Genomic DNA, 24235 nt, shown 5'->3' with positions numbered 1-24235 from the left:
AATAAATTATATTAGAAGTGCCGATGGAAGAATGCATTGGGGTTTCATTTCCTGGGCCACTCGCTTTTCTGAGAGGGGGCGGGACTGCGGCGCTCTATAGAGACATACAAAACAGAAAAAGTACAAAAATCACGGCAACCTGAATCTTTAAATAAAAGGACAACTTTAGTTTCCGTTCAACCAAGGTTCAAGTTTTAGGTTATTAGACAAAGTAAAAGGTGAGTGTTTTTTTTTCATTTGCTGCTTTCTTTCGTTTTAGCGATTTTTAGCTATTTTTGACAGGGGTGGTTGGGGCGTTTGAACATGGGGCTAAATATGACCTTTTTTACAACATTTTACAGCGATTTGTTTATTAATATTTCCTATAGTCCTACTAGACCCCAGGAAATTACATCTGGCCACAAAAGATGACAGGATCTACTGAATGTGTTGGTAGAGGTACTATAGGATGCCATACTGTGTGTCGTAGGCTCAATATGTCCGTTTGTCACATTCAATAGATCTGATCTTTTGTGGCCAGATATAATTTCTTGGGGTCTAGTAGGACTATAATAAATCATATTTAGTTGTAAAAAAAAAAATACATATTTAGGACCATGTTTGATTCTTCAAATGAAACGAAAGAAAGCAGCAAATAAAAAACAATTAACACTCATCTTTTACTTTCTCTAATAACAACCTAAAACAACAAAAAAAACTCATTTTTTAAGGTTTTTATCACAATGAAAACTAAAATTTTCTACCATGATTGCTTTTCCTTTTTACATTAATATTATATTATCCCTTAATATCTTTGTGTTTTACCAATGATTTGAGGGCCCACTATCCTCAGTATCCTCATGGCCCACCATTGGGCCTCAGAACCACCGCTCTAACTGACCTTATTCTACGGTCTCTAACTGACCTTATTCTACGGTCTCTAACTGACCTTATTCTACGGTCTCTAACTGACCTTATTCTACGGTCTCTAACTGACCTTATTCTACGGTCTCTAACTGACCTTATTCTACGGTCTCTAACTGACCTTATTCTACGGTCTCTAACTGACCTTATTCTACGGTCTCTAACTGACCTTATTCTCCAGTCTCTAACTGACCTTATTCTACGGTCTCTAACTGACCTTATTCTCCAGTCTCTAACTGACCTTATTCTACGGTCTCTAACTGACCTTATTCTCCAGTCTCTAACTGACCTTATTCTACGGTCTCTAACTGACCTTATTCTCCAGTCTCTAACTGACCTTATTCTCCAGTCTCTAACTGACCTTATTCTCCAGTCTCTAACTGACCTTATTCTCCAGTCTCTAACTGACCTTATTCTCCAGTCTCTAACTGACCTTATTCTCCAGTCTCTAACTGACCTTATTCTCCAGTCTCTAACTGACCTTATTCTCCAATCTCTAACTGACTTTATTCTCCAGTCTCTAGCTGACCTTATTCTCCAGTCTCTAACTGACCTTATTCTCCAGTCTCTAGCTGACCTTATTCTCCGGTCTCTAGCTGACCTTATTCTCCAATCTCTAGCTGACCTTATTCTCCAGTCTCTAACTGACCTTATTCTCCAGTCTCTAACTGACCTTATTCTCCAATCTCTAACTGACTTTATTCTCCAGTCTCTAGCTGACCTTATTCTCCAGTCTCTAACTGACCTTATTCTCCAGTCTCTAACTGACCTTATTCTCCGGTCTCTAGCTGACCTTATTCTCCAATCTCTAACTGACCTTATTCTCCAGTCTCTAACTGACCTTATTCTCCAGTCTCTAACTGACCTTGTTCTACGGTCTCTAACTGACCTTATTCTCCAGTCTCTAACTGACCTTATTCTCCGGTCTCTAACTGACCTTATTCTCCAGTCTCTAACTGACTTTATTCTCCAGTCTCTAACTGACCTTATTCTCCGGTCTCTAACTGACCTTATTCTCCAGTCTCTAACTGACCTTATTCTCCAGTCTCTAACTGACCTTATTCTCCAGTCTCTAACTGACCTTATTCTCCAGTCTCTAACTGACCTTATTCTCCAGTCTCTAACTGACCTTATTCTCCAGTCTCTAACTGACCTTATTCTCCAGTCTCTAACTGACCTTATTCTACGGTCTCTAGCTGACCTTATTCTCCAGTCTCTAACTGACCTTATTCTCCCGTCTCTAACTGACCTTATTCTCCCGTCTCTAACTGACCTTATTCTCCCGTCTCTAACTGACTTTATTCTCCAGTCTCTAACTAACCTTATTCTACGGTCTCTAACTGACTTTATTCTCCAGTCTCTAACTGACTTTATTCTCCAGTCTCTAACTGACCTTGTTGGCCTCTCCCTTTCTAGTCCTTCTCTCTCACACACCTGTCACGCTGGGGATAACATGAAGGGTTAATGGCTCATTACAATTCACAACCTTGCCAGCTGCCGTCCTGTGACACACAGCCATGCAGGGCTGTGTGTCACACTACACTGGAACAGTCTGCTTTGAATGAATGAATAGTTTATTTCGGTGCTTTACATTATCATTATCATTTGCATTTAAGTTTGTTTGTTTTTTTTCCAAAGAGGTACAGTAGCACCGAAAAGGTCTAGGCTGAAGCCGAAGCTTATATAGCCTTTTGGGAGGGGTGCAGTAAAAGGAAATCTGAAGGTTGATTTCTTTTTTTTTGTCTTGTTTCTTTTTCAATCTTTTATTTTAACCCATTTTGACCTGAGATCAGATTCTAAAAATGTCTTCTACACGCTGACAGTCTTCTGAAAAAGCTATGTTTCTGACCTGAGGTCAATCGTTCTTAGATTTTTCAAAAATAGCAGACCTACAAGCTCGTAATTGAAATTGGCTGAAATTGGTTAAATAATAAAAATGGAACAGCTTTGGACTTACAAGGTTTCCACCCGACAGCAACGATGGGCTGGCTTTGAAGCTCAAGAGACGGGAGTTTCCTATTTGGAATGAGGAGCTGTGTAGTAGTAGTAGGATACTGTACTGTACTGTACTGTACTGTACTGTACTGTACTGTACTGTACTGTACTGTACTGTACTGTACTGTAGCTAAGTGGCGCCGTGTGCAGGTGTAATGAGCTGGAAAACACCACTCATAATATCGTCTTACATGTGCATGCAGCACGTGCACATCTCACACATGTACTGCGTCGACACCTGGGCCCCTATTTAATATTTATCAACGTTGCACATGAACAGAAACATCCCTAAACCACGTGTACAGTCAAAGTATGGTATTCATGATGACTTTGTGCTTTATTGTATTTTGTGCTGTGCTTAACCCATTCTGACCTGAGATCAGATTCATACGAGGTTTCCACTCATGGACACACACTGGTCTGATTAACCCATTCTGACCTGAGATCAGATTCTAAAAATGTCAGTCGTTCTTCGATTTTTCAAAAATAGCAGACCTACAAGCTCGTAGCGCGCCACTCGGTGGCGCGCTATGAGCTTGTAGATCTGCTATTTTTCAATAGCTAAAGCATAACATGATGCTATAACACCAAAATGGGTTCCCGGACAGAATGGGTTAATTGACAGTTCTCACAAACCCCACCGGCTTGCGGTATCCTTTGATAAAATATGCACCATGCAATATTATTTTATCCTTGTTTTGTTTAAGCCACTGCTACGATCCTTTGGGTTTCTTGTTGACTATACAACATTTCGCAGTGTATAGGTCATTATTTTGCATAACTTCTTAAATTAATGCAAATCAGTTATTTCTGCAATGGGTACAGATGTACAGAGTACTGGAACATATACATTATTGTCTGAAAAATACGTTTAGGAGTGGAGGAATCTGAAGAGATTTGTTGTAGAGGGGGAAAAGGGAGCAGCGCTCTGGGGGACACCAGTCAATGAAGTGTAAAGGGTTTTTATACCGTCACTTCACTTATTATTTGGAGGCGTTTCTTTATGTAAATGTGTGGGATTTCCAAAGGCAGATTATTTTTGTGTGCACATGAGCTGCCAAATCAAAGCATGTTAAATCCTGATTTATTCTGATTAGGGATGTACCAATTTGGCCGATATCGATATCCCATATAATGAATTGCTATCATGGCCGATAACCGATATAACCGATGTCGATATGATTTCATTCTATATTAAAAAAATATATAATTATTTTGGCCATTCAGTAAAAAGGCTGAATTTGAAAAAAAGCAATGCCTCTTTATTCCATAACTAGGGATATGCACCGTTATTGAAATGTTGGCTCATATTCCAACATAAACGGCTATGAATGTAGTATATATTTTTAAATTATTATTATATTATTTAAACTATTGACTCTTTCAAAAGCTTCCCCAGAAAAGAGTGATATAATTTGCAGCCTTCATCATCATCATAAAAGCCTTCTTCAGGCTTTTTTAAAAACATTTTATAAAAACTTCACCCAAGTTGGGATATTTCAACTTGCTAGCAAAGAAAAGGCGAATTTCACGCATTGGAGTCACCCGGCTCACCTCATTCATTCACGTCTTGTATGTAATCACGCTGCACAGGGAAATATATTCTCCTCCTGTGTGAACTCACCTATACAGGATCATGACAGGGGGGGTTGCCACCGAGTTGCCACCGAGTGGCGCGCTACGAGCTTGTAGGTCTGCTATTTTTGAAAAATCGAAGAGCGACTGACATTTTTAGAATCTGATCTCAGGTCAGAATTTGTTAATCAGACCAGTGTGTGTCCAGTGGAAACCTCGTATGAATCTGATCTCAGGTCAGAATGGGCTAGTCTCCCGACTCCCCTTTTAGTCCCCGCCGCTCCATCTCGCTCCATCTCTCTCTCTCTCTGTCTGTCTGTCCAAAGAGCTGAGGTGCATTTCGGGAACAGTCGGCCCATTGAGCTCTAGAAATGCTCCTTATTGTCCAGCATTGTTCAGTCTCTGAACCCACTTGCCCTCCCGTTCACCCTCTCCCTGTCTCCCTCCAGTCTCTGAACCCACCTGCCCTCCCATTCACCCTCTCCCCGTCTCCCTCCAGTCTCTGAACCCACCTGCCCTCCCGTTCACCCTCTCCCTGTCTCCCTCCAGTCTCTGAACCCACCTGCCCTCTCATTCACCCTCTCCCCGTCTCCCTCCAGTCTCTGAACCCACCTGCCCTCTCATTCACCCTCTCCCCGTCTCCCTTCAGTCTCTGAACCCACCTGCCCTCCCGTTCACCCTCTCCCCGTCTCCCTCCAGTCTCTGAACCCACCTGCCCTCTCATTCACCCTCTCCCCGTCTCCCTCCAGTCTCTGAACCCACCTGCCCTCCCGTTCACCCTCTCCCTGTCTCCCTCCAGTCTCTGAACCCACCTGCCCTCCCATTCACCCTCTCCCCGTCTCCCTCCAGTCTCTGAACCCACCTGCCCTCTCATTCACCCTCTCCCCGTCTCCCTTCAGTCTCTGAACCCACCTGCCCTCCCGTTCACCCTCTCCCCGTCTCCCTCCAGTCTCTGAACCCACCTGCCCTCCCGTTCACCCTCTCCCCGTCTCCCTCCAGTCTCTGAACCCACCTGCCCTCTCATTCACCCTCTCCCCGTCTCCCTTCAGTCTCTGAACCCACCTGCCCTCCCGTTCACCCTCTCCCCGTCTCCCTCCAGTCTCTGAACCCACCTGCCCTCCCGTTCACCCTCTCCCCGTCTCCCTCCAGTCTCTGAACCCACCTGCCCTCTCATTCACCCTCTCCCCGTCTCCCTCCAGTCTCTGAACCCACCTGCCCTCTCATTCACCCTCTCCCCGTCTCCCTTCAGTCTCTGAACCCACCTGCCCTCCCGTTCACCCTCTCCCCGTCTCCCTCCAGTCTCTGAACCCACCTGCCCTCCCGTTCACCCTCTCCCCGTCTCCCTCCAGTCTCTGAACCCACCTGCCCTCTCATTCACCCTCTCCCTGTCTCCCTCCTGCCCTCCCATTCACCCTCTGTTCTGTCTCCCTCAGGTGCCCGTGGCTTTCAGAACGTTTCTCAGTGTTCGTGCCGATCTACAATGGAGTCATCTTCCTGTTCGTTTTGGCCAACTTCTCTATGGCCACGTTCATGGACCCGGGTATCTTCCCCAGAGGTGGGTGGGTGTGTGTGTGTGTGTGTGTGTGTGTGTGTGTGTGTGTGTGTGCGTGTGTGTGTGTGTGTGCGCCTGTGTGTGTGTGTGTGTGCCTGTGTGTGTGTGTGTGTGCCTGTGTCTGTCTCTACATACTAATATTTTTGTCATTTTAAACAGTGTTGAGAGACACACTATGCATGGATTCCATTGGTCCATTCATATTTGGATTAAACATAGTCAGGGGCAGGGCCTGACATTTTGCAGATTTGATTGACTGAATCATGTAAAACGGGATTAGCTCAGTCATAGTTTAGCCCAAATCCACATTGGCACATAATCCTACATTAATGTATGCATCTGGGTCACTTCAAAGTCATTATCTTATTTATATATAAAAGAAGAGCCCAAGCCTATTAAAAATAGATGTTTTCTTTTTTTCCTTTACATTTTTATCCCACGATTTTGTAACTCAGTTTTCTTTTCACCCAGTGCCAATTATCTAATGTAATCCTGGGCACTACACTTCCTCTGCCAACCTGGGGGGGCAGCGGACTGACCTCATGCCTCCTTCTATGCATGAGGAGTCCAAGCTGCTTCTTTTCACCTGACAGAGGGGAATTTCCCCGGCCGGACGTAGCGCGTGGAAGGGACACGTTATTCCGACCAGTTCCTTTCCCCTCCATCAGGCGCCCCGGCTGGCCAGGGGGAGGTTAAAAATAGATGTTTTCATTGATATTTGTCTTGGGTTGCCATTGCACCAGTACAGTATATGTCAAAGAATGTCAAAATATTGATGATGATAATTATTATTATAATAATATCTATTATATTACAGAAGAAAATGAACTTTTACATAATATTCTAATTACATGGGATGGACCTACAGTATATACATTATTACAGCAGTGCTTGCAACCATCCTCCAAGGCTGGGGAACTTTAGCCTGACATGCTCAGACTAATATCACTGCAGAGGGCTTTTATTTGTATGGTTTCCAGTTTAGGGGAACTTTGGTTTATTGAAATCATGTTTGTTAAGTTCCACCTCAATCAAATATTCTGTTTCAAAGGCTTGATGCCTTTTAAATCAAATGGTATTTTTACTTGAAAGTAATCCCATTGTATTCAGGTCAGGATCAGCGATGTTGGAACTAGGTGGTCAGACAACCTAACTGTTTGAGCCACAGTTAACACAATCAGTGCCGGAAGTTATTCAAAATAGGAGCTCTGGGGGGGCCAGAGCTTTTACTCTGAAACCCACGACCCGGAAACAATCTACTACGATCATTTTAATTTATACGATATATGATCCAAAAAGCAGAAATGAAGCGGCAGTATATCGATCCGTTCATAACCACGGAGAGCACCCTGGATTAGGAGAGACGAGTCATTCTTTCCGCCGCGCTAACAGCTAAGTCAACGGTAAGCTAATAAATGTGTGATTACTTATGTGTGCGTGCGCGTGTGCATGTGTGTGTGTGTGTGTGTGTGCGTGTGTGTGTCTGTGTGTTGAATGATGTGCATAGCGGAGGAAGACGAGGACAAGGAGGATGACTTCCGCGCGCCGCTCTACAAGACGGTGGAGATCAGAGGGATCCAGGTCAGGATGAAGTGGTGCTCCACCTGCCGCTTCTACCGGCCGCCACGCTGTTCCCACTGCTCTGTCTGTGACAACTGTGTGGAGGTACACTCACGCTCACACTCACACTCACACTCACACTCACACTCACACTCACGCTCTCACTCTCACACTCACACTCTCACTCTCACTCTCACTCTCACTCACACTCACACTCTCACTCTCACACACTCACGCTCACACTCACACTCACACTCTCACTCTCACTCTCACACTCACACACTCACACTCACACTCACACACTCACACTCACACTCTCACTCTCACTCTCACTCACACTCTCACTCACACTCACACTCTCACTCTCACACACTCACGCTCACACTCACACTCACTCTCACTCTCACTCTCACACGCTCACGCTCACACTCTCACTCACACTCACACTCACACTCTCACTCTCACTCTCACACTCACACTCACACACTCACACACTCACACACTCACACACTCACACTCTCACTCTCACTCTCACTCACACTCTCACTCACTCTCACACACTCACGCTCACACTCACACTCACACTCACACTCACTCTCACTCTCACTCTCACTCTCACACGCTCACTCACACACAGCGTGACGTGGTCTTACACCCTCCTATCTGCGGTGTCCTATCTGCTGTGTCCTATCTCCTGTCCTAGGACTTTGACCACCACTGTCCGTGGGTGAACAACTGCATCGGCAGGAGGAACTACCGCTACTTCTTCCTCTTCCTGCTGTCGCTGACGGCGCACATCATGGCCGTGTTCGGCTTCGGCCTGCTCTTCATCCTCTACCACCGGCAGAACATCGACCGCCTCCACGCCATCGTCACGTATCCTTCTTCAGATGTGTGATCAGACGTATGACATGACGTCCAAAAAACAGATGCCGCTTGAAAAGTGGTTAACCCATTTTGGGAAGCCAGGAACCCCTTTTGGTGTTTTAAACATTATGTTATAATTTAGCTATTGAAAAATAGCAGATCTACAAGCTCATAGCGCACCGCGCTACGAGATGAATGTTTTGACAAAATGTTTTGGGTCAGGATCAGTAGCAGAACTTGCCTTTCCGCTATAAGGGTGCAAAGATAGTAAAAAAACATCTCAACTCGTATGCAATAGGAAAATAGCACTAGAAACAGCAACAGTAGCATGTAGCCAAGATGTGTTTAATTTATAACAAAATTAAATTAGCAAGTTCTATGTATTGTGCTTATTCATACTGCAACAAGTCTACAATTCTACGTTTGGTCATTGCGTTACTTGTCGATCAATATTGTAGTAATGTACTTTAACAGCGATGGTCTCAGCCTGGCAGTGATGTGTGTAGCAGGTCTGTTCTTCATCCCTGTGGCTGGTCTTACTGGCTTCCATATTGTACTGGTGGCCAGAGGCAGAACCACCAATGAACAGGTAAGATAATACAATAATACAAAAAACATACTGAGTCTGTGTTTGTCAACCTGTGAGGGAGTCATACAGCTGTGGATGCCACTTCTGCTGCCACAACGTATGAATCTGAGCTTTGGAAGTGCTGTCATGTTGCAACAAAGCATGCAGCAAACAATTGCAATTTAATTTAGAAAGGAATGGCACTCGGGGCGGGTGGCACAGGGGTGTACCTGCCCACCATCACAGGTTCTAGAGGTTTGAATCTACTGCAGTGCATCTGGCTTGAACAAGTGCGTAAGGATTATTACGTGTTGTGTACATCTCTCCCCACTGTAGTATGCAGAGGTACAACGGTGAGCGAAAGTGCTTGGATTGAGGGCTGTAAAAATGGCACATGACCCTTTTGTCCGCTTGAAAAGACTTCATGACCTTACTGTCCGCTTGAAAAGACTTCATGACCTTACTGTCCGCTTGAAAAGACTTCATGACCTTACTGTCCGCTTGAAAAGACTTCATGACCTTACTGTCCGCTTGAAAAGACTTCATGACCTTACTGTCCGCTTGAAAAGAGTTCAAACTTCATTCAGACTAGATAACTCTGAGTTATTATGTATAATTGTAATATGTTTTTTGGGTCCATGTGCGGCTGATTGATTTACGGATTCATTCTATTAGACAATTAAATCGTATAAATATACAACTCTTCTCTGAAAGCCAAAGCAGTGCCATCATTCAAACCAAAACAAAATGTCAGGATAACATAATAAAGCCCAAAGGCTAATGCATTTCCAATGTGGTCCGTTAGGAAAGGGGCAGGACAGAAGATCTGATAATCACCTCTGCCTACGTACACAGCTACTGAGTGTATTAAATTGTGGTTCATCAATAAATCACTCCTGCACTAAAACAATACAACATCCTTCTATTGGCCAAACATCCCAAGCAACAGATCGTCTCAGGAGTTTCTGGCAACCTTCTCCACAGCATTGATTTGCTTCTGCGTACAAAAAGGTTTCCTTGTCTAGGTTACTCTTCCGGGGAGTGGCCCGGCCCCTTTTAGTGGAATAGCTGTGAAGTGAACATCCCTCATCTGGTTATAGTATTATTTAGAGACAGTAGCATGCCATGAACAGTGTTACTGTATGTATGTACAACTCAATCTCAGAGACTTGATCCTCAACTATCAACCGCCCAATGTAAACTTGTGATCTCATGGGGAGATTCAGAATAATCCTTATTGATGTATTTCTGAGAAGCCGAGCCTACTTCTAAGGCACTTTGTGATACCATTGCACCAGGAACAACCTGTAGGCCACAGGCGTGAACGGAGTGAGGCTGAATTATAGCTTCTTCATCATTGCTTCATCATTGCTAATGCTTTCCTGTCCAAAACTCTTGCAACCCCTGTCCTTTGATGAATCTTGGTGAGTATATGGATGGGATAAAAAATTCGATTCATCGTTAACAGGATAAAAAAAAATATAATATAAATAATTACAAAATAGAATATTTTGAATAATGGTTATTATTTTGGTCACTTTTACATGTCCCTAGGTGAGTAATTTTTGGGCCTGTCAGCTCTCTACAGCTCTACAGTATGTTCGCTAACACTGCAGCACAATTCTCCCAGCTCAGGTCTATGAAAAATGCTGTTACAAATTGAGTTTATGTTAATGTAATTTTGGTGTCTGCATGAGCCCCTCAAGAAATAAGATTGTCTCTCTCTCTCTCTCTCTCTCTCTCTCTCTGCTCAGGTGACGGGGAAGTTCAGAGGAGGTGTCAATCCCTTCACCAACGGTTGTAGGAAGAATGTCTCCCATGTCCTGTGCAGTTCGCTAGCACCCAGGTATACTAGTCTGTTTTACACTCGTATCACTCTCTCCATCTAGACATCATATTATTATTATTTATACTTTTATCCAATAAACCAGTCCCCTTCATGTTGTCCCCTATGATGCAATGTCCCCTTTTGGGGGCAATTAACAACATATTGTTATGCAATGTTTTTACTACAATCATATTCTGTCCTTGTTCTCCACTCTTACTTGTGTCTTTGTTTCGTCGTTGCTGCGGTTCTACTATGACAACTGAATTATCCCTTGGGATCAATAAAGGTCAGGTCTGTCTGTCTACTAATCTGACCGTGTGTCTCCAGATATCTAGGCAGGAAGAGGCCTGCTCAGGGCGTGTGCGTGCAGCCACCTTTCCTACGGCCCCAGCTCACAGAGGCCCAGCTGGCTGCTAAGATCCTGGACAACGGCATCCAGGGAGAGCTGCACAGGGTAAGCCTTCAGCAAGAGATGCTGGGGTTCTCTTTATGCCGAGTCCACAAAGACAGACATCGCTGATTCACCAGAAACAACAAGCCCTGACAGTGTTGGTGCACTGCTGGGTAATGTGGACAAATACCTCGATATATCGCTATTGTGACGATATTAAAATGTCTTATTTGTGTGTATTATTGTCGTTCTTTTTTGCTAATGGTACAAGATGCCAGGTTTGTGGCTCGTTCGGAACGGGAACTTTGGGGGTTGAGGGGTAACATACAATTTTTTTTTGTATACTATTATTGTTTTATTGACCGATTATGTGATTTGGAAAATATTAATAAAGAAACTTTGAAAAACAAATGCCAGATGTGACACAGTGTGTCACATCTCTGAAGCCGGGAATGCGTGCACGTCTCCTTGTAGTTTTGCAATCTTTTTCTGTGCTTTTCCGGATTCAATTCTGTGATGTTTTACAGAAAGACCTCAGGTTTTGTTTTAGGGTGTTTTTCAGAAAGACCTCAGGTTTTAGGGTGTTTTTCAGAAAGACCTCAGGTTTTGTTTTAGGCTGTTTTTCAGAAAGACCTCAGGTTTTAGGGTGTTTTTCAGAAAGACCTCAGGTTTTAGGGTGTTTTACAGAAAGACCTCAGGTTTTGTTTTAGGCTGTTTTTCAGAAAGACCTCAGGTATTGGGCTGTTTTTCAGAAAGACCTCAGGTTTTAGGCTGTTTTTCAGAAAGACCTCAGGTTTTAGGGTGTTTTTCAGAAAGACCTCAGGTTTTAGGCTGTTTTTCAGAAAGACCTCAGGTTTTAGGGTGTTTTTCAGAAAGACCTCAGGTTTTAGGGTGTTTTTCAGAAAGACCTCAGGTATTGGGCTGTTTTTCAGAAAGACCTCAGGTTTTAGGCTGTTTTTCAGAAAGACCTCAGGTTTTAGGGTGTTTTTCAGAAAGACCTCAGGTTTTAGGCTGTTTTTCAGAAAGACCTCAGGTTTTAGGCTGTTTTTCAGAAAGACCTCAGGTTTTAGGGTGTTTTTCATAGGTTTTAGAAGGCTTCGGGTCTAAATGGGTTAAACCGTGTCACCACATGATGCGCTGTAAGCTTGTAAATCGGATATTTTCACATTCTTTGATAATATTTGCAACATATATTATCGACGTAAAATCTATAAAATATATTTTTGGTGCTTAGTCACTTTTCGATGCCATCTCTGACTCTCACTCTCTCTCTGACTCTCTCATATTCTTCTTCCTTTGCAGTCCAAGTCCAGTCTGGAGATGATGGAGAGTCAGTCATGTGACGCAGAGCCACCACCTCCTCCTAAGCCAGAGCTGCGCTACCCTGGACTCTCCAGAGGCAACACAGAGGGTTAGTAACACTGAGTAACACAGCTCTAACTACCCTGGACTCTCCAGAGGCAACACAGAGGGTTAGTAACACTGAGTAACACAGCTCTAACTACCCTGGACTCTCCAGAGGCAACACAGAGGGTTAGTAACACTGAGTAACACAGCTCTAACTACCTTGGACTCTCCAGAGGCAACACAGAGGGTTAGTAACACAGCTCTAACTACCTTGGACTCTCCAGAGGCAACACAGAGGGTTAGTAACACAGCTCTAACTACCCTGGACTCTCCAGAGGCAACACAGAGGGTTAGTAACACTGAGTAACTCAGCTCTAACTCAATTCACTGGTCGTAGTAGTAGTAGACTAAGTAGAGGGTCGCTGTGTCTATATGTCCAGAGCTTATCTCACAAACTGCTTGACTGATCAGCACCCAAATGTCTTGTGCACAAGTAGTAATAGAACCTCCACTATTGTTTTATGAATACTATTTAACCCATTTTGGTGTTAGCATTATGTTATGCTTTAGCTCTTGAAAAATAGCAGATTTACAAGCTCATAGCGCGCCACCGAGTGGCGCGCTACGAGCTTCTAGGTCTGCTATTTTTGAAAAATCGAAGAACGACTGACGTATATAGAAACATAGCTTTTTCAGAAAACTGTCAGGATGTAGAAGACATTTTTAGAATCTGATCTCAGGTCAAAATGGGTTAAGTTAATTTTCATAATGGAAGTCAATGAGGAAGTCAATCAGACTGAAACTACACCAAATACGATGTTGTACGTCATAGACATGCATCACGACTGTCACAGACTGGTCACGTGAAAACTCCAAGAACATATTGGAGCCACCACGCCTTTCCCATGTGGATCCCGGATCTACATGTTAACTTAACCACTTTAACCCTGGCGTCCCCTTTTCATCTATTATTAAAAAAATAATAAAAAAAGCTTTTCCAAATATAGGGCTTAATTTGTCAACCTGCGGTCATGAACCACGCACGGCCGCACGTAGACACAATTTATATTGTTCTTTGCATTTCATAGTGTCTGTGTTTCTCTTCTCTGTCTCTCCCTCACCTGTGCGGTCTTACAGAGAGCACTCTGCTGAACAAAGCCCCTCCCACCCCCACAATGTACAAGTACAGACCCACCTACAGTCCTGGCAAGAACCATACGGCGCTCACACACGCCTACGCCAATCAGGTAGCTATGTGCACACACACACACACACACACTCACACACACACGCACACACTCACTCACTCACACACACACACACACACACTCACTCACTCACACACACACTCACACACACACACACACACACACTCACTCACTCACTCACACACACACACACACACACACACACACACTCACTCACTCACTCACACACACACACACACTCACTCACTCACTCACTCACTCACTCACTCACTCACTCGCTCGCTCGCACGCACACACACACTCACTCACTCACGCACGCACGCACGCACGCGCGCACACACACACACACACACACTCACTCACTCACTCACTCACTCACTCACTCACTCACTCACTCACTCACTCACTCACTCACTCACTCTCACACACACACTCACTCACTCACTCACTCACTCACACACACACACACACACACACACACACAGTCCTCGAGATTATAAGATAATATACACATATATTGTCATTGGAAGCATGCAAACGTTCTCAAATCACTTGTGATGCATCTGTAAACTGTATGAGCGAAGGTCCTTCACACAGTGGGGTGTGTTTTATTTAGCTAAAAAGCTGTGTTGACATATGGGAACATCCACACAGAACACGAGCCTATAAAGCCGCATAAAATTATATTCTTGACCTGCATGCCAAATTAATAGTTGGATATGAGATGTTTATGATGCATGCATTTTTGGATTGTTTATCCGTGACACGTCCCGGTGTATATAAGGACCTTGAGAGAGCACGCCGTAGAGATGTGATGTACCTGCATGTGAGACGTTTCCCCATGCCCATGACTCTGCTCCTTTCACTTGATCTTTTTCATTTGCAAGCTGATGGCTAACGCATCTTCTGTTTCTGTTCTGTTGTTTTTGATTTCCTGTCGTCTGTCTTGATTTGGTTTCTCAGTGGCTTTCTGTCGATCAGTATCAGTAAGTGCATGTTCTGAAAGCTTCTATAGTCCTGTCTGTCCAACCTTTCCTTTTTTGTGCACAGTAAAATTCTGGGTGTTAATTGGAACCAAATGTTCTATTTGTACACTCAGAGTTACTCAGAGTTGTACTCAGAGTTACAGACCCGTAAGGGTCCATTTGGACACTCTGAGTTAAATTAACACTGAGGATTAGTATAGTATGGACCTAGGGAGGAAACTTTAGTGGAATGCATTTTGAATACTTTGAAAATGCAAGAGTAGAACTTGATTTGTGATATTTTTGAATAGTTTACATTTAAAATGTGAATAATTTACTCATCCCTAGTTGCCTGCAAATGCCTGAAGAAAACATTAAGTTTTTCTTTCTTTCTACCATGCCTATTGCCTACATGAGTCCCAACTAAAGACCATATCCGTTTCAGATACAATGGAGCTGAGATCATTCGTAATGAATGTCATATTTGTCCGTAGCAAATTGTCACACTACTCGTGCTGTATAATCAAAGACGTCTCACTAAAATATTGCTAAATAAACCATTCATGGCATGCAGAAAACTTTTTTTTTCTTTGCACATTGCAGGCAGCATAGTAGTTGATACAGAAATAACCATTGGGAGTAGTATAAACAACATATTTGGCAAGATTAGAGTTAAAAGTATATAAAAGGTGGAAATAACAAATAACATCCTTACAATTATTTGAATAATTTAATAATTTAAATCCCTGTAATCTGACAAGATGACTCAAGCACACTTCAAATTCAAACATTCAAATTGTATTCAGATAACCACTTTGGGGACGGGGTACAAAATATCAGCCTGTCCTCTTTGTGTCCAATTGCATTTCTGTTCACAGAATTAATGTTACGTTATAGAAATAGATGCAACTTAGCCAGTTACAAATGGCACCATCTTATTGGTGCTAAAGTTTTATACACTATACTGTACATTGTAGCCTACGGTGTCTTTATCTTCCCGGGTCCTAGCATCTGTTGTCCCACCCTGTGTCACTCTCAGTCAGTCACACCTACTAGTTTTATTTATTTTAACCCACCCTGTGTCACTCTCAGTCAGTCACACCTAGTTTTATTTATTTTTAACCACTTTCATCCTGGTGTCCCTATTTTGGAATTATAGGTAAACATTTTCACAGGGTTTCTTTTAAACTTTCAAAACTTAAAATAGCAGATCTACAAGCACTGCGTTGTGAGCTTGTTCATGTGTTCAGCACGCGACACCCTTGTGTGACAAATTATACAACAGGGCCTAAGTGGTTAACAAACATCCAGTCCCCTCTTCTCCTTGTGTTCGCATTTAGCTAGGAGTCACTCCTTTGTGATTTGCACTGTCATGTCTGTTTGTTTGTTTGTTTCTGCCAGAGGTGGTTATTGAGCTCATTTTCATCAAATCAAATGGTGGCCCTGGTGTTATCAATTTTATTTTGGAACAAGCAGTATGTGCCTCACTGAGGTACATGGTAAGATGTACTCCTACAGTTTCTGCCTCGGCTGTTGAAGAAAGTGTCACGGTAGAATTATGATAATGAATACTTTTGAAGGCTGAAGGCTTTTTTCTTTCCTTTCTTGCAGTTTATGTTAGTCCATAAGCAACACTAGATTACCTGCTTATTTAACCCATTCTGACCTGAGATCAGATTCTAAAAATGTCTTCTACTGTACATCCTGACAGTTTTCTGAAAAAGCTATGTTTCTATGTCAGTCGATTTTTCAAAAATAGCAGACCTACAAGCTTGTAGATCTGCAATTTTTTAATAGCTAAAGCATAACATGATGCTAACAACAAAAGGGGTTCCCGCTCAAAATGTGTTAATAAAATGTTATTACGTTCTTGCAGGTAATGATAAACAACTAAATGCTCCGATAACAGAATTCTGTCTCTGTGACTGCTCCAGGGCCAGAGAGTTAGAAGATAACAGAACTCTGTCTCTGTGACTGCTCCAGGGCCAGAGTTAAACTCTGTCTCTGTGACTGCTCCAGGGCCAGAGAGTTAAACTCTGTCTCTGTGACTGCTCCAGGGCCAGAGAGTTAAACTCTGTCTCTGTGACTGCTCCAGGGCCAGAGAGTTAAACTCTGTCTCTGTGACTGCTCCAGGGCCAGAGAGTTAAACTCTGTCTCTGTGACTGCCTGTCACAGAGACTGCCTGAACCTGTGTTTGTTGTTACCAACACAGGTTTTCTTGTCGAGTACCATGTTCGAATCTGACCATGATTTCTTCAAAACCATTAATCCCATCAATCAACCAGAATTTGGTTCCGAGTGACGGGAGGAATGGGTGAACATTTGAAAGAGGCAATGTCACAGTTTTAGTACTGTACTGTACTGTATGAACAATTCCCAAACACTACATCACAGAGCTTAGATAACGACTTCACAGTATCGGCAGACTTGTGGCAACATTTTGAATGTGCCTGTGATGTAGAGATTAAAATAAATAAATGGAAAAATTAAATAAAGACAAAGTTATCTTAACATCATCATTTAATTCTGTTCTATGTTCGAGAAATGAGTAGGATTACGTTTTGTGAAAACGCATCGGGTCCTCTACACCTTTTGCGTATCTCAGAATGCCTCAAACATGCAGATATGTATTTTGGCTTTCCGCTCCAGTTTTTACACAATCACAATTGCATGAAAATTAAGAATACAAGATATACAATTATACTCCAAATCTAGACATACCTAACTAGCTATTCTATCCTCTTAATTTAAATTAGAATGTCCATTTTAAATTTGTTTAAACCTATGCCATGGCGCAATTTTTATCGAGTCATCTCTATATTTGTTCCACTGAGTAACCCCTTTAACAGAAATACAGTCCTCATTACTGCTGTTTAAACAAACATACAGATTCCTCAAATTGTATTGACTCTCTCGTTTGGAAGAACTTGTGTATATTGTTCGGTAGTAATATTTTTTTTCTGCTTAGTACATTATTTGAACTGTTTTAAGGTCAACCAGATCTTTCAATTTTAGTGCTTCTAGTTAAACATTTTGTCTTAGATTTTACTAGTGCCGTTATTGTCCCTCTCCATTTATAAACGGGCACCGACTGTACACTACACCTCAGGTTCTCTGTTTTTAGTAGCAGCCACGCAACGCAACCCATCGTCACACTGACACTGACGCTCAAGCGTGAACAGAGAGCTGGCCACAGCTTATTATGGGTTACATGCTTGTTAAATGTTGCATAACGGCAGTCTCCATCTCTCCACTCTCCTCTTGTTAACACACTGTCTGGTGATGGGCAGTTCACTCCCAATGGTGGTGGAGGAGGAGGAGGTTGTGCAAACTTGATATATTCCTACTTAAAAACAAACCCGTTTCAACTGACATCCAGTCAGGTGGAGTTTCCTGACTGGAGTTAAACATAGTGTCTGACTTGGGTGATTGATGCTTTATCAGTATTTCACCACTAGAGGGGGATCATGTGTAAGAATATGGTGTCTTAACAGGTTGATGCTGTTATGTGATGCCAACTGTTTTGACATTATGGAGGAACACACACTTAACTTTTTCAACCTAGATTTCTCCCTCTGCTTTCTCTTTGCCGTTGCCACTCCTTACTCCGTCTTCTCTCTCTCTCTCTCTCTCTCTCTCTGTGTCTCTGTAGTTGAGTCGGGGGGAGAGTTTGGGCAGTGCCAGGGAGTCGTCCTGCTCCTCTCTCCTCCAGGCGGGCCAGACGCCAGGCTTCCGCTCGCAGCCCAGCCTGGACGGCCGCGACACTCTCTCCGAGAGAGGAGGAGGAGCGGTAGACAGGCGCGAGGGGGGAGGAGGGGTAGGAGGGGTAGGAGGGGTAGGAGGAGGAGGGGTAGGAGGAGGAGGGGTAGGCATCCCCGGCTACTCTCTGGGCGGGCGGTCCTACCCCTCCTTCTCCGACCCGGCCGTCCTATCGGGGGGAGCGGCCCATGCGACGGTGACGGGGGGTGGTGCCGGCCCCGCCTCCGAGGCCACCTCGGCCAGCTACAAGAGCCTGGCCAATCAGACGCCGTCGCACCACCGCCTGTCCTACGACAGCCTGCTGGCGGGCGGAGGAGGAGGAGGAGGAGGAGACGTGGACCTGTCGGCGGCCATGGAGCTCTCCCCCCCTCCCGGGAGGCCGCGCACGCCGGCGGGCTACAGCTCGCCCTTCCTGTCGGCCCAGCAGCGCGAGGCCGACGCCCTCCTGTCCTCGTCGTCCTCGCAGTCTCCGCACCACCATCACCACCATCACCACCGCACCGCCCAACACCCCCCCTCGCACCACCCGCCCTACCTCCACCGCTCGGCCTCCTCCACAGCCTCCTCCTCCTCTCCGCCCCCGCCACCCCCCGAGCGGGAGCGGCTGCTCAGCGACCCGCACTCTACGGCGCCCCCCGCTGGCCACCACCATCACCACCACCACTCCTCGTCCTCCTCCTCCTCCTCCCACCACCACCATCACCACCACCACGCCGCCTCCTCCGCCACCTCCTCCTCCCGCCCGCCGCGCTTCTCTGCGCCGCACGCCCCCCCGCCCCACTACCCGTACCGCACGCGCTCCACGGACACCCCGCTGATGCCTCCGCCTCCCTCCTCCTCCTCCGGCGGCACCAACACCACCCACCACCCGCCCCCCCGCGCGCCCCACGCCCCGCCCCTGGGCAAGTCGCTGTCCTACTCCAGCGCGGCGGCGGCCGAGATGCAGTACCGGCTGGTCCGAAAGGCCTCGGCCTCGGCCAGCGCCAACGCTGCGGGGGCAGGAGGAGGAGGAGGGGGAGGGGGGATGGGCGGAGGAATACAAGCGCCCAAGTGAGTATAAGCGCCCCGCCGGTCGCGGGAACGATCGGCTACTTTGTTTCCTCTCCTGCCGCCACTAAGCCCCTCCTCCACCCTCCTGCCTCCACCCTCCTGTCTGACAACCTGAACTACCTAAAATGACTGCTGCTCCTCCTGCACTCTTCTTCTTCTTCTTCTTCCCTTCTTTTCTCCATCCTCTCCTCCTCCTGCCAGGTTGCCTGTGAGTTCTTCCTCTTTCCTCTTTTTGCTTATCGTTCACTCATTCGTGGTGTTTGTCGTGGTGTTTCGATGCCCCTCCCCCCCCCCCCACTGTGTTGTGTGTTTTCGGGTAAACGTCCTGAATGACATGTCGTTGTGTGTGTTGTGATGTTTCCTCTTCCTCTTCCTCCTGTAGTCGGGTAACGTCCTGAATGACATGTCGTTGTGTGTGTTGTAATGTTTCCTCTTCCTCTTCCTCCTGAATGACATGTCGTTGTGTGTGTTGTAATGTCTCCTCTTCCTCTTCCTCCTGTAGTCGGGTAACGTCCTGAATGACATGTCGTTGTGTGTGTTGTAATGTTTCCTCTTCCTCTTCCTCCTGAATGACATGTCGTTGTGTGTGTTGTAATGTCTCCTCTTCCTCTTCCTCCTGTAGTCGGGTAACGTCCTGAATGACATGTCGTCGTGTGTGTTGTAATGTTTCCTCTTCCTCTTCCTCCTGTAGTCTCACAATAGGCTCTGTGTAGGTTTACAGAAGGTGGCGTACCTATTTCAGTTTCCCATAGTTTTGCTTTGATTGGCTCAGCAGCAGCATTTTTTTAGCAACTAACAACTAACAAGACAATACGGGAAAGAAAAAAGAAAGAAAAAGGACAAAAAGTAAAAGAAAAAAAGGCTGCATTTTTCACATTACAACAAACATTCAATGAAATCCTATTGCAATATCACTAGGCTGAGAGAAGAGATTCCACTTTTCCCATTTTTTATAGAATTTATCCTCTTGAAGTCTGTTGTTAGTTTTTCCATAGAATACAGTTCCTCAATAATGTCCATCCATTGATCTTTCGTTGGTGGGTCCTGTTGGCACCAGCGTCGTGTGATTGCTTTTTTACTTGATGCTAAGAGGATCTTGATTAGATATTTATCATGTGTTAGAAACTCTTCAGGGATATTTCCCAACAGTAGAAAAGAAACAGACAGAGGTATCTCAAAACACAGAATGGTCTCCAAAGTGGAGTGAATATCCTGCCAGTATTTCTGAATTTTAGGACAAGACCAGAAAATATGAGCGTGGCCCGCCCCCTTGTGGCCACACTGTCTCCAGCATGGCTGTTCTGTTTTCAGTTAGCAGCAGCATTTTAAACACAAACGCCTTCATATGTGCTTCCGGTTCAGATCTGCTGCTGATCCAATCAAACCAAAGCTCTGGGAAACGGAACTAGGTACAGTAAAGCCAGGACTACAGATTTAAGCAGGGCCTAGTAGAGCTCCCACACCAGTTCATGGCTATTCTGGGGGGAACATTAATTTTGGCAAAACAAATTGCAGATCTACAACTTATGTGGGCTATTTTTATATAGATGGAAAAGAGTACTGTACAGTTGTAACTCAAGTCCGTTTTTACAAAGAATAGAGGGTTGAATTGATGAAATACTGATGGAGTAGCTCTAAACTCTCTCTCTCTCTCCCTCCCTCCCTCCCATCAGGGATGAGGCCATCCAGATGAAACCTCGGAGTCGGCCCAATGGCGGCCAGGCCCTCTCCTCCCCTTCTGCCGCTTCTTACTCGGCCCCTTCCTCGCCCTCCCACCCAATGGGCGTGTCCACGCGTCCCGGAGCAGCCTATTCCAGTGCGGGTGGGTCCGCGGGAAGCCCCGCCCACAAGCCGCAAGGAGGCGGAGTGAAGAAGGTGACGGGAGTCGGGGGCACCACGTATGAGATTTCAGTCTGACTTGGACGGACGGACGGTCTCCAGGTAACAGGAACGGATCAGACTGAACGATACTCCTGTTAGACATTTAAAGGGAAAGAAGGGGACGTTTTGGGGCGTTCTTTTGGTCTTTTTGTATGTTCATAGTACTGCAGACCAGTGACCCAGAGGCTGTATGTTCATAGTACTGCAGACCAGTGACCCAGAGGCTGTATGTTCATAGTACTGCAGACCAGTGACCCAGAGGCTGTATGTTCATAGTACTGCAGACCAGTGACCCAGAGGCTGTATGTTCATAGTACTGCAGACCAGTGACCCAGAGGCTGTATGTTCATAGTACTGCAGACCAGTGTGGCCCAGAGGCTGTATGTTCATAGTACTGCAGACCAGTGACCCAGAGGCTGTATGTTCATAGTACTGCAGACCAGTGTCTCCCAGAGGCTGTATGTTCATAGTACTGCAGACCAGTGTCTCCCAGAGGCTGTATGTTCATAGTACTGCAGACCAGTGACCCAGAGGCTGTATGTTCATAGTACTGCAGACCAGTGACCCAGAGGCTGTATGTTCATAGTACTGCAGACCAGTGACCCAGAGGCTGTATGTTCATAGTACTGCAGACCAGTGACCCAGAGGCTGTATGTTCATAGTACTGCAGACCAGTGACCCAGAGGCAGAGAAAGAGAGGGAATAACGAATGAGTGGAGCTACTTTTTTATTATTGTCTTTTTTTTTTACTTTGTGGAGCTCATTTGAACTGACCCCCACTGACCCCCGGCCGATACAAAGTGTAACATTTCTGGTACCGGCTGACGTGGACTGAACCGAGTTGAAGCCAGGACTGGACTGGGCTGCTATAACTGCACCGCACCGTGAAACCATTTCATTTGGGCTGCTATAACTGCACAGCACCGTGAAACCGTTTCATTCCACGTTGAGAGGCCTGTCTTCAGTTCAGCCATAACGCATCACATCTGCAACCGGGTTCGCATCGAAACGGGACCAATTCTGGCTGCATAGTCGGAGTACAGTAACCACATGAACACTAGCGTCTCTTCTGGGCATGTAATAATAGTGAAACTGGCCAATCTGCTTGTAGACTGGCTCTTTCCGGCAAAGAGATTGCTTTGGTGTAGAGGGGGGGAGGATGGAGTATAGACCCCTGGGGGGTGTAGAGGGGGGGAGGATGGAGTATAGACCCCTGGGGGGTATATAGGGTTGCCTGGGTGTCCAGACCCAGCTGTAGCTTACGGCATTTTTAAAAGGATTAGGGTTTTATTCTGTGTGGGGCTCAGGGTGTGGCGCTCCGGTGTCAGCCATAGTGAAAATACGCGTGCCCTTTCTAAAAGCAAACATTTCATTTTGCCTAGACGGGGGGGGGGGGGGGGGGCTAGAAGAAACCTTATTTAACCAATTTAAAAAAGTGTTGTTCTGTGGTGCATGCATGGGGCCTAAATGAAACCCAGGCATTATCCCTCTTTTCTTCCTCTCTCACACACTTTGCCTTCACTGTCATCCTTCTGGGGACCTCCATCTCGGTACACTTCCCTTCTGGGGACCTGCCTCGCTCAAGTATCTCCTGTACAATGAAGGAACTACTGTAGAGTGCAAAAAAAAGAAGACATTTTGAAGTTGGTAACCAAGCAACCACGGTGCTTTCCAGTTTCCATCACATCTCTCCCCTTCACCCCCATACACACACACACACACACACCTCCCAGCCAATCATGCACCTCGAGAGACGAGACTCTTAACGGTGTGGTGATTGCAGGAGGGAGCTGTGTTTGTGAACGTGTTGTTCATTGAGGAGCTGTGTTTGTGAACGTGTTGTTCATTGAGGAGCTTATTGCCTTTTCATCAGAGGGAAGAAAAAGGTGATGCTGGAAAAAAAACTATCGCTGAGAATCCCCTTGTTAATTTCAATTGATTTATTCCTAGGTGTGTATATGATTCCGTGTTTGTATAGAATGATGTGATTTAAATGTGGATTTCCTGAAGGAAAAAAAACCGAAACGAAAGCAGTGGCATTTGTAATGGACTCATGCAGCATGCACTAGTATTACTAGCCACTATGGGCCACTGTGATTGGCTGTGGACCATGCTGTCAGTTGTCTTTTGACCAATCGGTAATAAGGATACTAAAGTGAACAAGGAAACTGTGTTTAATATTTGTTGTGGGTGTCTTTAAGACGGGGCAGCCTTTTCTAGGAGAAAAACAAAAACCTTAGAGCAATTGCCTTGGAAATCAAAGAAATTGGTTGTCTTTTTTTATTTCGTTAATTTAATTTGAAATTGTTTTATATGAATTTATATATATATTAAAAAAAATGAAAATAGCTGTTGATAAATGAAGAGTTTTTAATATTGCTCCAAGGGATCGGTGGTGTTAAAGATAAATGAAGAGTTTTTAATATTGCTCCAAGGGATCGGTGGTGTTAAAGATAAATGAAGAGTTTTTAATATTGCTCCAAGGGATCGGTGGTGTTAAAGATAAATGAAGAGTTTTTAATATTGCTCAAAAGGGATCAGTGGTGTTAAATTCAGGATCGTAACGAAACATGCTTGTGCCCGGCCCGCTCCTTTGTAGCTGACGGATGCTCCAGCCTAGTTTGGAAAATATGTTCAGCCAATGAGAACTAGTGATGAAAATGCAATGTCCTTTATTTGAGGAAATCATGTCGTGGCTGTTGGGTAGAAACCTTGTGCAGTGTGTTCATCATTGTTGAATTGGAAATGGGAAAAGGAACCTGTGTTCCAATGGATTCTATGGAGTT

The 24235-nt window shown here is 44.9% G+C and overlaps 1 protein-coding gene across 1 annotated transcript in view; it reads left to right on the top strand.

Moving 5' to 3' along the window:
- zdhhc5a (zDHHC palmitoyltransferase 5a) overlaps window positions 1-21490 on the top strand; it is a 37184-nt gene extending 15694 nt beyond the window's left edge. The window contains exons 3-12 of the mRNA XM_080760591.1: window positions 5907-6028; window positions 7533-7690; window positions 8289-8461; window positions 8939-9041; window positions 10775-10866; window positions 11176-11302; window positions 12542-12650; window positions 13724-13833; window positions 18412-19568; window positions 21242-21490. Coding sequence (XP_080616717.1) covers window positions 5907-6028; window positions 7533-7690; window positions 8289-8461; window positions 8939-9041; window positions 10775-10866; window positions 11176-11302; window positions 12542-12650; window positions 13724-13833; window positions 18412-19568; window positions 21242-21485 — 2395 coding nt within the window. The 3' untranslated portion in view covers window positions 21486-21490. The remainder of the gene's footprint in view (window positions 1-5906; window positions 6029-7532; window positions 7691-8288; window positions 8462-8938; window positions 9042-10774; window positions 10867-11175; window positions 11303-12541; window positions 12651-13723; window positions 13834-18411; window positions 19569-21241) is intronic.
- Window positions 21491-24235: the final 2745 nt, after the last annotated feature.

This window comes from Protomyctophum bolini (assembly GCF_963924005.1).
Source record: "Protomyctophum bolini genome assembly, chromosome: 3".
NCBI lineage: Eukaryota > Metazoa > Chordata > Actinopteri > Myctophiformes > Myctophidae > Protomyctophum > Protomyctophum bolini.
This window is presented reverse-complemented; position numbering and strand designations above follow the sequence as displayed.